We start from the raw sequence: 13,218 nt of genomic DNA, 5'->3' as shown, positions 1-13,218 counted from the left end.
TGAATTAAAGCTAGACTTACCTGCCTCGCACCAGGCCGTTCCTTATCACTCATAGCCGGGACCGGTTTGCATGCCTTCACATCAGGGCCCTTTGGTTTGCATCGCTGCACGTGGGACTGTCTCATTCACGTCCCCCCAGGCTCTCCACGTGTGTGGTACCAGCAACTCAGCCAGTTGCCACCTTTGATGTGAGCCTAATGAGGATGTCATTTCTTTCTGCCTTTCAAAGGGTGCCTACCACTTGAAAATCTCCTCTCTAGCCTCCAGTGATACTCCAGCTCATGGAAACATGGAATTTAGAGAGAGAGAGAAATAGAGATCATTTGGCCCAGCCCCCTGTTTTACGTTCCCACATTCATAAATGAGTTTCTTTAAGCCCTACCGTGTGTTCCATTTAATATCACATGGAAAGAGGACAATGGATCTTTTTAGATGCCTTTGAGCCATGCCAGGGAGCAGACACTGAGAATTCCAAAACTCAGGCTGAAGTTAATGAGTCAGTTGACACATTAGGGACTGCTTGCCCAGAACACCTTCCCAGGCCCTCTGAGCAGATCTGATTGCAGACGAATTCAGTTCAATTCAGTGACATAAATGAAACAACATCAAATACCCAGTGAGTGAAGGCAGGTGCATAATTAATTGCAGCCCTTGAACTTAGAGGAATGGCTGAAGTAAGCAGAATAACGAGAGGTCTTGGCTGTATTGATGTTCGGAAGGAAAAAAGAAAGAAACCTCTTGGCTTGAGAGAATGGAGAGTGGATGTCAGCTCAGATGGGCTCTTAGGAAAAGGGGAAAAAGGAAGAAACTGTGTAACAGACATTAAAAACATGATCAGTTCATTAGAGATGTAAATTTCTCAATTATGTGAACCTTTTAGGAAAGATTGTTTTTTGTGATAGAAAATCTCAAAGCATTTATATAAATTGTTTATAAAATAACTTAAAAACTGACAAGGTATATATAAATCAGTAATTAGATGGAAATGTACTTACATGTACATGTTAGAGAAATACCAGATATTAATGTGCCAAATATACAAATCAATAAATTATAACCAGAGTAACAAAGTGAGATAGAAGAAAATGAGAGGAAGAAAATAACAAAAATAAGAACAGAAGTTAATGGTATTGAACCCAAAGTAACTTACAGAAAAGCCCAAGAATGGTAGAAGCTGCTTTGTTACAATAAATCAGATTGATATGCCTCGTGCAGAGATAAGCATGAACAAAAATGGGGAAAAGCAAGCTATGGTAAGTAAAATAGTGTTGTCACTGTTACTGTTGCAGGAAGGCAGACCCCTTACAGGGCCCAAAACTGGGCTCTTGTCTAACACTCAGAAATGAATTGTCCGAGGAGACAGATGTGCTGACGAAGCAAGAGATTTTATGGGAAAGGGCACCCAGGTGGAGAGCGGTAGGGTAAGGGAACCCAGGAGAACTGCTCTGCCGCGTGGCTCGCAATGTCGGGTTTTATGGTGATGGGATTAGCTTCTGGGTGGTCTTTGACCAATCGTTCTAATTTAGAGTCTTTCCTGGTGGCGCACGCATCCCTCAGCCAAGACGGATGCTAGCGAGAGGGATTCTGGGAAGTGGACGGACATGCGGTGTCTCCCTTAGACCTTTCCCGAACTCTTTGGTTGGTGGTAGCTTATTAGTTCCATATTCCTTATCAGGATCTCCTGTCATAAAACAACTCATGCAAATGGTTACTATGGTGCCTGGCCAGGGTGGGCGGTTTCAATCAGTGCGCTTCCCCTAACATTACAGGGATAGAAAGTTAGGCTTACAGAATAGAGCACAGAGCCCTAGGAGAGACCCATGTGTGTATGAAACAGAAGTAGCACAAGTCAGTGGCGAAGATAAGACTGCCCACAGTGATGCTTTGGTAATTGACTGACTGTCTAGATCTCAGAAACTGAGATTCCTACCTTACAGCATACTCAAAAATGAATTCCAGATCAATGAAAGACCCAACTATGGAAAGCAAAATTTAAACCATTTTTAAACCATGGAGAATCTGCTTTTGACCCTGGAATAGTTGTAGAGTTCTTGACATTAACCACAAAGTAAAATCCATATAGAAAAAAAAAATTGCAGGTCAGATTATATAAAAGGAAAAGTTTCTGAATGATAAAGGACATATTAAGCAAAATTTAAAAAAATAAAGCTGAGAAAATATTTATAATTCACATCCCTGACAAAAGATTAGTATCCAGGATAGATTAAGAATTTCTACAAAACATCAACAGTAATATCCAAATACAAAAATGAGCAAAGAATATGAACAGGCAATTCTCAAAGGAACGCATGGGACTCACCATTTATACATATTAAAATGTTTCATCTCATTAATATTAAAGCTATATCAGATACATTTCACACTCATCAAATTCCTAAATTAAAATATCTGATAAAGTCAAGTATGGGCCAGAATATAAGAAAATGGGAACACTTGTAGATTGAAACCAATGTTGTTGATTATTGCTCTTTTGGAAATCTCTGGTAAATATGGAAATACATAAATTTCCAGGCCCCAGCAGTTCCTCTCTTGGAGATTTAGCACAGAACAAGACGTTTCCCGTGAGACAGTACACATGTTCACGGCAGCATTGTTGATAGTCAGTAAACCTAAAATGATAACTTCTGACAGATTTGTACAGTGGGATACGATGTGAGCAGTTAACATAAACGAATCAGATCTAGTATCTAGTTGTAAGGAAGTTCAATGAAGATAAAAACAAAACTGCATTACATAATTTTTAAAATTCAAACACGTTTTCAAAAACAAACATGTTTTTATATATGTATGCATACATAAGAGTCAAAAGTCTGAAAATGCAGTGAGAAGAGTACCCCTCAGGCAGTTAGCCTGGTGTCAGGTAAAGCTCGCTGGGAGTGGGGAGGTGTTTTTCCCAGTTTCTTAAATTATGCATGAGTGCTCAATCCCTTCAGTCATGTCCGATTCTTTGCAACCCTGTAGACTGCAGCCAGCCAGGCTCCTTTCTCCGTGGGATTCTCTAGGCAAGAATACTGGAGTGGGTTGCCATGCCCTCCTCCAGAGGTTCTTAAATTACACTTCTGTCTTTATAATGTAATGTAATGAAATGTGACATAAGAAATTCATGTGCATTGTAAAAAGTGCTCTGTTACATAACAATATCCGATCTCATTAATCAGTGGTCGCAGTGCTAATTTCTTAAAGATCTAAATTCTCTGACCTCAAACCACTTAAAAATAAAGTCTCACAATGGCGTATATCAGAATGATTTCTCAAAAGACACAATAGCCTTAACCAAAAGCAGAAGCTTTAACAAGCTGTCATGTCGCTGCAGCATTTTCTCCAACGAAAGGGAAGGGAACTAAGCACTGTTAGAGTAAGTACCCCTTTTTGGAAATATAATCATGTCGAAAACCTTCTTTAGATTTTTCCCAAACCTGAGTCTCATACATGTTCAAAGATGCCAGCTGAAGGCTGCTGAATGTTCGCTAATCCCACAACCCTTCCTTTCTGGAATGACCATGTTTGTCCAGCCACCACGGTACTGGAAGAATGTCTCTGTCTTCAACCCACGTCCATCCTGGTAGTAGCAGCAGCCCATTTGCAGTGTTCTTGGCATGGAACACACGACAAAGGGTCTCTCTCTGCTTTCCTTTGTTTATTAAGGGGACGGCTCTGCTGACTGTAGATCAGAGAAGATGGGAAGATTTGAAGAGTCGACTGAAGATAGCACAGCCTCTTCATCTGCCACCTCGCCCGGGTATCAAAGATGCTCTGATTTTATTCATGTTGGGCACTAGTGTTCATGATTCCCCAGGAGTCTAAGATTTCAATTAAAATAATAATCGCGAGGCCACTAGGCGGTTCTGCATAAGTTAACATAGAAACAGGCTCCAAACTACAGATCTCTCCGTAGGCTATTAAAATCAACCACCCAAAGGCCATGCTTCAGTGCTCTCAGGATAAGCCTTAATGAAAAAAATGAATTTTTAAATAAAATATATTTGTGCTTGCCTTTTAAACACGTGAGTGAAATGTATTAAACTGACAGAAATTGAATGATGCGCTTCTCCTTCCAATACAGACGGCTTCATGCACCGTCGTTTTAAATATTCAGACCCAGCCATTCCTGAAAAACACTTTACAAGAGATTGAACTGTAGGAGGAAAAAAAAAATGTAATGGGTTTTAAGATGAGCATTAAAGAAAAATGAAGGGCAAGAATGTAAATGTGACCTATGTCTGAAAGGCCCTTGCCTAAACCTTTCTGTTTCAGATAATGATGGTTTTAGAGCTAAGATGTACGACATAACCCAGCATCCATTTTTTAAGAGGACAATCGCATTACTGGTCCTGGCCCAGTCGGTGTTGCTGTCCGTCAAGGTACTTTATTGCACCCCTAAAGACCCTGGGAGTGAAATTGTTTACTCATCGGTGGGTCCAAGAACATTTCAGGCAGCCATGTCCAGTTACAGTCTGCATTTATAAAAAATAAAAATTCACAATTGTGTTCAGACGGGAGGAGGAGGGGCGAGTGTTCCCGTGTTGGTGGATGCGGACACAGACCTGCGTGCTGTTTCTGTTCCAGTGGGACGTCGAGGACCCGGTGACTGTCCCTCTGGCCACGATGTCGGTCGTCTTCACGTTCATCTTTGTTCTGGAGGTACAGTCCTGGGTCAGCTGGAGCTGGGGTCCACAGTGCACCTTCTCAACAATCTCCTCCTTCAGGGGCACTTCCTTTCTGCTGTGTGTTCCCTGGCTTTTGAAGTCCTCTTGGGGGGAAGGGAACGTCATGCTCCTAGAATATTTCCTTTTTAGGCTGTTCTAACTTGAACAAACACTTCACTTTATATTTCCATTTTTTTCTAACTACAAGAATTGCTGACTGCTGTTGATTGTTGTATCTGAACATCAGCCTGTCTAGTTAGGTGAATTCCAATAATTACAGTGAACGGCACAAACTACCATCATTCAGGGACTCAAATTGCAATGTGGTGGCAAAGGGAGTTGGCCCAGGCAAGATTATTTGAATACATGGCCCACATCACATCAGTTTCCAATGCAGTCCTCTTTGAAAAACAAGCAGATTTTTTTTTCAACCTGTACCGATTGATGTTTCCCCAAATCTATGGCCTTTTACTTGAGGAAGAAAAATGTCCTGCTATCAGAACTAGTCATAAAACAAGGAGAAAAGAGTGTGGAGAATATAGATTTGCATATATGTGTATTTGTCGGAGAAGGCAATGGCAACCCACTCCAGTACTCTTGCCTGGCAAATCCCATGGATGGAGGAGCCTGGTAAGCTGCGGTCCATGGAGTCGCTAAGAGTCGGACATGACTGAGCGATTTCACTTTCACTTCTCACTTTCATGCATTGGAGAAGGAAATGGCAACCCACTCCAGTGTTCCTGCCTGGAGAATTCCAGGGACAGGGAAGCCTGGTGGGCTGCCATCTATGGGGTCGCACAGAGTCGGACACGACTGAAGCGACTCAGCAGCAGCAGCAGCAGCAGTGTGTATTTATATATATATTTGTTGTCGTTATTTACCCGCTAAGTTGTGTCCAGCTCTTTGCAACCCCATGCCCTGTAGCCTGCCAGGCTCCTCTGTCCATAGAATTCCCCAGACAAGAATACGGGAGTGGGTTGCCTCTTCCTTCTCCAGGGGATCTTCCTGACTCAGGGACGAAACCTTGGCAGGCGGATACTTTACCACTGAGCCACCAGGGGAACCTGTTGATATATAAACACACACACACACGTATATACCCAGACGCATCAGTAATAAAGACTTCTCTTTGGTTTCTACATCCTTTAAAATATAATGTGCTTCACGTTAGTACATTTAAATATGTGCTGCTGAACACTCAGCCTCAGCTCACCATCTTCACTGCTTTTCCCCAGGTTACGATGAAGATCATAGCAATGTCGCCTGCTGGCTTCTGGCAAAGCAGAAGAAATCGGTACGATCTGCTGGTGACGTCACTGGGTGTTGTCTGGGTGGTCCTTCACTTTGCCCTCCTGGTAAGCACATCACTGAAGTTCATTTTAGTCAGTAATTTCAGTTCAGGTAATCCTGTTTCCAGTCCTATTTCTGTCCAGACCTTGCTTTAGGACGGGATTTCTGTGCTCAGAAAGATCCTGGGTGTCCTCAAAACAGTTGTTACCTTCAGCATCAGGGGCTGTGCCAAGGCCAGGTGGGCTCTGAGTCACCCAGACTCATTTCCTTACATGACAGATGGCTCAGAGCATTAAAGAGCTGCAAGTCACTATGCCAGGAACTGAGAAGAATGTCATGGGCAAGACAAAGATGGTACCGCTGTCAAGAACCTCACAGCCTGGAACTTCAGACCTGTATTCATCAAATACTACCAGTCAATGAGAATCACAGCTACAGTGAGGGCGATGGGGAGACCTGTGTGATGACACAGGGCGGTTCATGATGACTTCGTCAGAGAGATTCTGGAAGGCATCCCCCCAAGGAGTGATGACTGGGTTCAGCCTGTATGGTGAAGGTAGAACATTCCAGGCAGCTTCCCCTATGATGGGAGAGTTCAGTGGTTTAGACAATGTGACGAGGTCGAAGTGGGCAGGGGAACATGGCACCAGATCTGGTTGGGTGAGAAGGCATCAGACTTGTCATACAGAGTGAAGTAAGTCAGAAGGAGAAGAGCAAATATTGTTTTTTTAATATATATATATATATATATGTATATATATATATATATATGAAAGTTATGGCCAACCTAGACAGCATACTAAAAAGCAGAGATATTACTTTGCCAACAAAGGTCCATCCAGTCAGGGCTATGGTTTTTCCAGTATTCAAGTATGGATGTGAGAGTTGGACTGTGAAGAAAGCTGAGCGCCGAAGATTTGATGCTTTTGAACTGTGGTGTTGGAGAGGACTCTTGAGAGTCCCTTGGACTGCAAGGAGATCCAACCAGTCCATCCTAAAGGAGATCAGTCCTGGGTGTTCACTGGAAGGACTGATGTTGGAGCTGAAACTCCAAGACTTTGGCCACCTGATGCGAAGAGCTGACTCATTTGAAAAGACCCTGATGCTGGGAAAGATTGAAGGCAGGTGGATAAGGGAATGACAGAGGATGAGATGGCTGGATGGCATCACCAACTCTATGCACATAAGTTTGGGTAAACTCCAGGAGTTGGTGATGGACAGGGAGGCCTGGCGTGCTGCAGTCCATGGGGTCGCAAAGACTCAGACAAGACTGAGAGAATGAACTGAACTGATATATATGAAATCTAGAAAGATGGTACTGATGAACCTATTTTCAGGGCAGGAATAGAGAGGCAGAGAACAGACTTATGGACACAAGGTGGGAAAGGGAGAGGGGGACGAATGAGAGAGTAGCGCTGACTTAAATCCACTACCACGCATGACACTTCTCCACTGCGCAGCACAGGGAGCTCAGCGTGGTGCTCTGTGATGCCCAAGCAGGATGGCATGGGGGAGCGGAGTACAGGGAGCCCAGCGTGGTGCTCCGTGATGCCCAAGAGGGATGGCATGGGGGAGCGGAGTACAGGGAGCGCAATGTGGTGCTCTGTGATGCCCAAGAGGGATGGCGTGGGGGAGAGGGAGGGGTACTCACGAGGGAGGGGATATATGTATACATATAGTTGATTAAGGTTATTGTACCTCAGAAACTAATGCAACATTGTAAAACAATTATACTCCAATAAATAAAGCTAGTTTTAAAAAATAAATGAAAAAAAAATGTGTCAGACCTCTGAGACCTTGTAGTTCAGGTAAAGGATTGGGTCCTCATCCTGGGAGCGTGGGATGTCTTCACTTCCAGAATGCAAAGAAAGAAGGTATCTATACTAGGCTTTGGGCTCACACAGCAAGAAGGAGCAGCAAAGTCCATGCTTGTCTCTTTCTCCAGGCAAATTGTAGCCAGAAGCTACTCGGTCCAAGCAGGACAGTGAGTAAGTGTCCTAATTCTGGGTGTCCCCAAAGAGAGTATCCCATACCTGCAAGACCAGCTCGCCCTTCTGCCTGATTGCTCCTGCCCTTCTCTGAGAACCTGTGGTCCTGAAAGAACATTCCTTCTCTGCTCTGTTCTGCAGTGGACTGTTGTGAAGGAAGGTGCAGTCCTTGTTCCCATCCCGAGATGCTCCTGTGCAGACTCATTCATTTCCTTGTTGTTGTTGTTCAGTTGCCAAGTCACCTCCGACTCTGTGACCCCATGGACTGCAGCTCCCCAGGCTTCCCTGTCCCTCACCATCTCTCGGAGTTTCTCGAAGTTCACATCCATTGAGTCGGCGATCCATCCAACCGTCTCATCCCTCTGTTGCCCTCTTCTCCTTCTGTTGTGCCCAGAGTCCGAGTCCCCAAAACTGAGAGAATAAGACGTCCACAGCAATGCAAAAGCATGAAGGGGTTTATTGCTAGCTAGGGCTCAAGTCTCATCCAGCGCAGTGGAGTCTTGAGGAGAGCCCTGAGCTCTGAATCACATCTACTTTTATACAGACGGTCCTTTGTTCCTGTAACAGCATAGCTGATTGGTTAAACTGTACGCGCGCGGGGGACTTTTGAACCTCGCATCCCTATCTGGATTGGCTCGGGTCTGGCGTGGGCGGGGGGCTATGGGGATTTTTCTGATTGGTCGAGCTACACTGCCTGTGGGAGTTCCCAGTGCCTCAGCTTTCCTAGAGACTAAACCTCAGGCCTAGCCTGCCCCTTAGAGCCTGTCCTGGCTCCAGTTTGGTCCTAACACTTCTGCCTTCAGTCTTTCCCAGCATCAGGGTCTTTTCTAATGAGTTGACTGTTGCATCAAGTGGCCAAGGTATTGGAGCTTCAATTTCATTTCCTTGCCCCTCACCGAGGAGCTTCCCTTGCCGGGGACCCACCTGTGATGTGCGTCATTTGACTAAGCAAAGTTCCCCAGGGCATAATCAAACTTTGGCATCAGCTTAATGCCACCATTGTCACTGCGGTTGTAGCCAGTGGGCTCTTTGTTCTCAGATGAAGCTCTCTTCGTCATGGACCACACAGACTCATCTCTTGCTGCCAATCACATGCTTGAAGGAAGAGCTGGGTGTGTTTCTGAGAGGGAGGGGACTTCTCTGAAATCAGCTTAGACTAACATGGATGCAGCCGGCTGGTCTCCAGAGGAGACCTTCACAGAGAAGGAAGCTGGAGCTGACCCCACAGTCTCTTTCTGCACCAGCACCCGCTCTGGTTAGAAGAAGCCGGGATCCCTTTATCTGCTGTCTCCTTCGACTTCTTCCTCTTGCATTGTTATCCTAGGGACTTCCTGCCCCTCCAAAGATCTGGTCACTATTTTATCAATATGCAAAATAAGTTTTAAAATACAGAGTTCAGCTGAGCAACACAGAGATGAAAGTTCCATTTAAGGTTTGATTTTATAGCTAATACTTATTCATGAGTTTTGGCGGTGACCTTTTCAGCACCTTTTTAAGATAAATTTCTTAAGAGGAATTTTCACATTTTGTTAAGCTCATTATTCAGTAGACTTCACAGAAGGCTTAAAATGAAAAATGGGACTGTAACAAGATCTTTCGTGCAAATTACGAGGAGCTCTCCATTTAAATTGCAGAACGCGTACACCTACATGATGGGAGCGTGTGTGATTGTCTTCCGGTTTTTCTCCATCTGCGGGAAGCATGTGAGTACCTTGTGAAGATGCTGTCAAAGGTCACATGTACACCGAAGGAAGGAGAATGACTAGCTGGCTGCGGCTGCCCTTCTGGGTCTCCAGGGCTGCAGCTAACAAATTCCTAGACACCATAAGTCAAAATGAGTAAATAATGAATCGGTTGCTTAGTTATCTTGTGATATGTTTCCTGACATTTGTGTTGTTTTATTTATTCTTCTAATTTGCTAAGTGAACTCAGTCATCATTTTAAAGATAACATATCAAGCATGAAAGCAAAAACTAATGGTCTTTCTCAATGCTTCTTTATTTTTATCGTTTTTATTTTTCATAGAGGTAAGTCATTTGGGGGTTCTTCCTGGGGCGGGGCGGGGGGGGGGCTGGTGGTAAAGAACACATCTGCCAATGCAGGAGACATGAGAGATGCGGGTTCAATCCCTGGGTCGGGAAGATCCCCGGGAGGAGGGTATGGCAACCCATTCCAGCATTCTTGCCTGAAGAATCCCATGGACAGAGGAGCCTAGTGGGCTACAGTCCATAGCGTCACAAAGAGTCAGACATGACTGAAGTGACTTAGCACACACACAAGTCATTTTCAATGCAGAGAAGAAGAATCTTCAACAAACATTCATGATCCTGTGATTCCAGATTTCTTGATATCCTTGTTAATGCTCAACACATTAACATGTATTTTTCGTGTTTGAGGCACAGTTTCCTTTTTTGTTACTTTATTTCATATCTAGTCCATATTTCCAAGTAATCAATATGTTTTGTATTTGATGGTTATTTGGTATTTTACCATTGTTCAGGTTTTGTTTTTGTGAATGTCTATTTGTGTAAGAATCCTGGGTCTACTTGCTTTCAGCCAAAAATATACAGAAGGCATCACAGAGAATCAGTGAGCAAGAGAGGAGAAAAATGGGAGGCTAAAAATATTGGGGTGGAACTTTCATTCATTTGGCTGAAGTTTGAGATACAAGTAGAATTTCTCTATGTCAGATGAGTTTAATAATATTCAGATTTAATACCAAATAGCAAGCAACTTCCAAATGTTGTTGTTCAGTCGCCGAGTTGTATCTGACTCTTGGCAACCCCATGGACTGTGGCCCACCAGACCCCTCTCTCAGTGGGATTTCCCAGGCAAGAATACTGCAGTGGGTTTCCTTCTCCAGGGGATCTTCCCGACTTCTTTACCACTGAGCAAGCAATTTTCAAATGATATCCTTATAAATCACTTTTGTGTCAGACTGCTTAAATGGTATGTCCTTCCCAAGATGGCTTATGAATTGATCATTCCCTGTATCTCTCTCTTTCTTTTTCTCTCTTTCCCCACCCCCACCCCTAAATCCTTCCTCTCCATTCAGGTAACACTGAAGATGCTTCTCCTGACAGTGGTCGTCAGCATGTATAAAAGCTTCTTTATCATAGTGGGCATGTTCCTATTGCTGCTGTGTTATGCTTTTGCTGGAGTTGTCTTATTTGGTACTGTGAAATATGGAGAAAACATTAACAGGTTTGTATATATTTATCTTTGTATTCAAATAGTAAACTTTTTTAGTAATGAAATCATGAGTAAATATGTACATGTTTTAAACAAAGATGGGGAAGCAATTATTCGAAAATTAAAACAAAGTAAAATGACCAAATTTTAAATAATGTTTTTCTCATTGAAAACAGTATGCTTACTTTAGAAACTTTAGAAAATTCAGAAATAAAGGAAAACAAAAAGAACCCATAATTCCATCCCCATGCAGAAATAACCACTTCTAATGCCTGGTGAATTTCCAGCAATTTTCTATCCACATACTGCCAGAAGTGATATATTATTTCTTTTAAACAATTTTGATATAGCTTTGGCTTTTTTTCCTTTTTATAAGACAAGCATTGTAAGTTAGGACCCACAAATGATTATTATACATGAAAAGCATTTTTCAAAGATTGTCTTAAATTTTGTGGAACTGTATCAGAGTATTTCCTAACAGAAAAAAAATCAAATGTATCATGTTGCAGAGACTACTTTTTTGATACATGGTGGTTACATCTTTTTTAGCATAATCCATGTAAAAGAAGGAATCAGTTTTAATTGTCAAAGCTTGCTTTCCCAGTCATTCAAGATGAATGGCAATAAATTGTTGGCACTGTGCTAGGGTTGAGCTATTGAGATAACTCTACTTGGAGGCAAGTATAAATAACAAACAAATGAGAGGCTGTAACCTTCGGAAATGGTAACTTAGCAACCAAATCTGCTCCAAAATCCACCTGTTTTGATGGTGACAACCCTTCCTACTTCATGACAAACCATATCACTCATATTGTTCGTTTGTTTGTTTTTCCTCAAATTAGGCATGCAAACTTTTCTTCAGCTGGCAAAGCTATTACTGTACTGTTCCGAATTGTCACAGGAGAAGATTGGAATAAGATTATGCACGACTGTATGGTAAATGTCTCTTCATCACTAACAATGCCTAGACTTGGAAGCAGATGAAACTCTTTGGTAATGTAATGGCACCATCATTCTTGTAGTGTCAAGACTGTATACAAAACACATATCCTAGCTCTTTAATCCATAAAGCTGCATCCTCTTAAATTCCAGTATATACACATCCAAGAAAGATATCTAGTGAACCCAACTCAAGCTATTGTAGTTCCATTCAACAAATTTGCATCATTTGAGCATTGTTCGATCCCTCCCATCTTTGACATTCTGGCAGTCAAGTTCAAAGAGGAAATCCGATTCTTTGATTTAACTTCTTCAACAGATACTCACGAGGCCCCTGTTTTTGTGCTGGCCCCTGTACTAGGTGCTAGGGCTAGAGCGAGTCCAAGGCATTCTCGAGGAGCTTCTATCAGGGGTTCTGAGCCATACTCTTCCCCAGGTATCCTTGCTTCTAGGGACTAAGTCTTCACCATCCTCAGCTCTCAGTTCAAAGCTCAGTTCCTTCAGGAACCCTGCTCACACTAAGACTGTGGTTCTGTGTTCTCCCGGTGGTCTGTATTTCTTTTTTATTTTTTAATATAAATGTATTTATTTTAATTGGAGGTTAATTACTTTACAGTATTGTATTGGTTTTGCCATACATCAGCCTGAATCCACCACAGGTATACACGTGTTCCCCATCCTGAACCCCCCTCCCTCCTCCCTCCCCGTACCATCCCTCTGGGTCATCTCAGTGCACCAGCCCCATGTATTTCTTCTTGGCTGTGTGTTGCACAACCGTAGTGAGTTATCAGCTTGATTGGTTCATTTCATCTCCCTCTCACCCTCCAGACCAACTGACAAAAGAAATTTCTGCAAACGTGGCAGTTCAGTTCACACAAACCACCCCTGTGTGGTTATTGAGCCCCCGCGGTGCGATTGGTGCAACTGAGGAATTGAATTTTCAATTGTATTTTAACTGTATTGACTTAATGAACATAACTTTGAATTTAGATAGGCCCATGGAGTGGGCTTCCCTGGTGGCTCAGATGGTAAAGAATCTGCCTCTCAATGTGGGAGACCCAAGTTCGATCCCCGGCTCGGGGAGATAGCCTGAAGGAGAAAATGGCAACCCCGTCTAGTATTCTTTCCTGGAGAATCCCTTG

General features: G+C 43.1%; 1 protein-coding gene across 1 annotated transcript in view; it reads left to right on the top strand.

The window, feature by feature from the left end:
• NALCN (sodium leak channel, non-selective) overlaps positions 1-13,218 on the top strand; it is a 302,582-nt gene that overhangs the window by 273,317 nt on the left and 16,047 nt on the right. The window contains exons 31-37 of the mRNA XM_015098259.3: positions 3,667-3,760; positions 4,276-4,382; positions 4,588-4,662; positions 5,903-6,022; positions 9,580-9,648; positions 11,001-11,149; positions 11,980-12,073. Coding sequence (XP_014953745.2) covers positions 3,667-3,760; positions 4,276-4,382; positions 4,588-4,662; positions 5,903-6,022; positions 9,580-9,648; positions 11,001-11,149; positions 11,980-12,073 — 708 coding nt within the window. The remainder of the gene's footprint in view (positions 1-3,666; positions 3,761-4,275; positions 4,383-4,587; positions 4,663-5,902; positions 6,023-9,579; positions 9,649-11,000; positions 11,150-11,979; positions 12,074-13,218) is intronic.

This window comes from Ovis aries, chromosome 10, assembly GCF_016772045.2.
Source record: "Ovis aries strain OAR_USU_Benz2616 breed Rambouillet chromosome 10, ARS-UI_Ramb_v3.0, whole genome shotgun sequence".
Lineage (NCBI taxonomy): Eukaryota > Metazoa > Chordata > Mammalia > Artiodactyla > Bovidae > Ovis > Ovis aries.
This window is presented reverse-complemented; position numbering and strand designations above follow the sequence as displayed.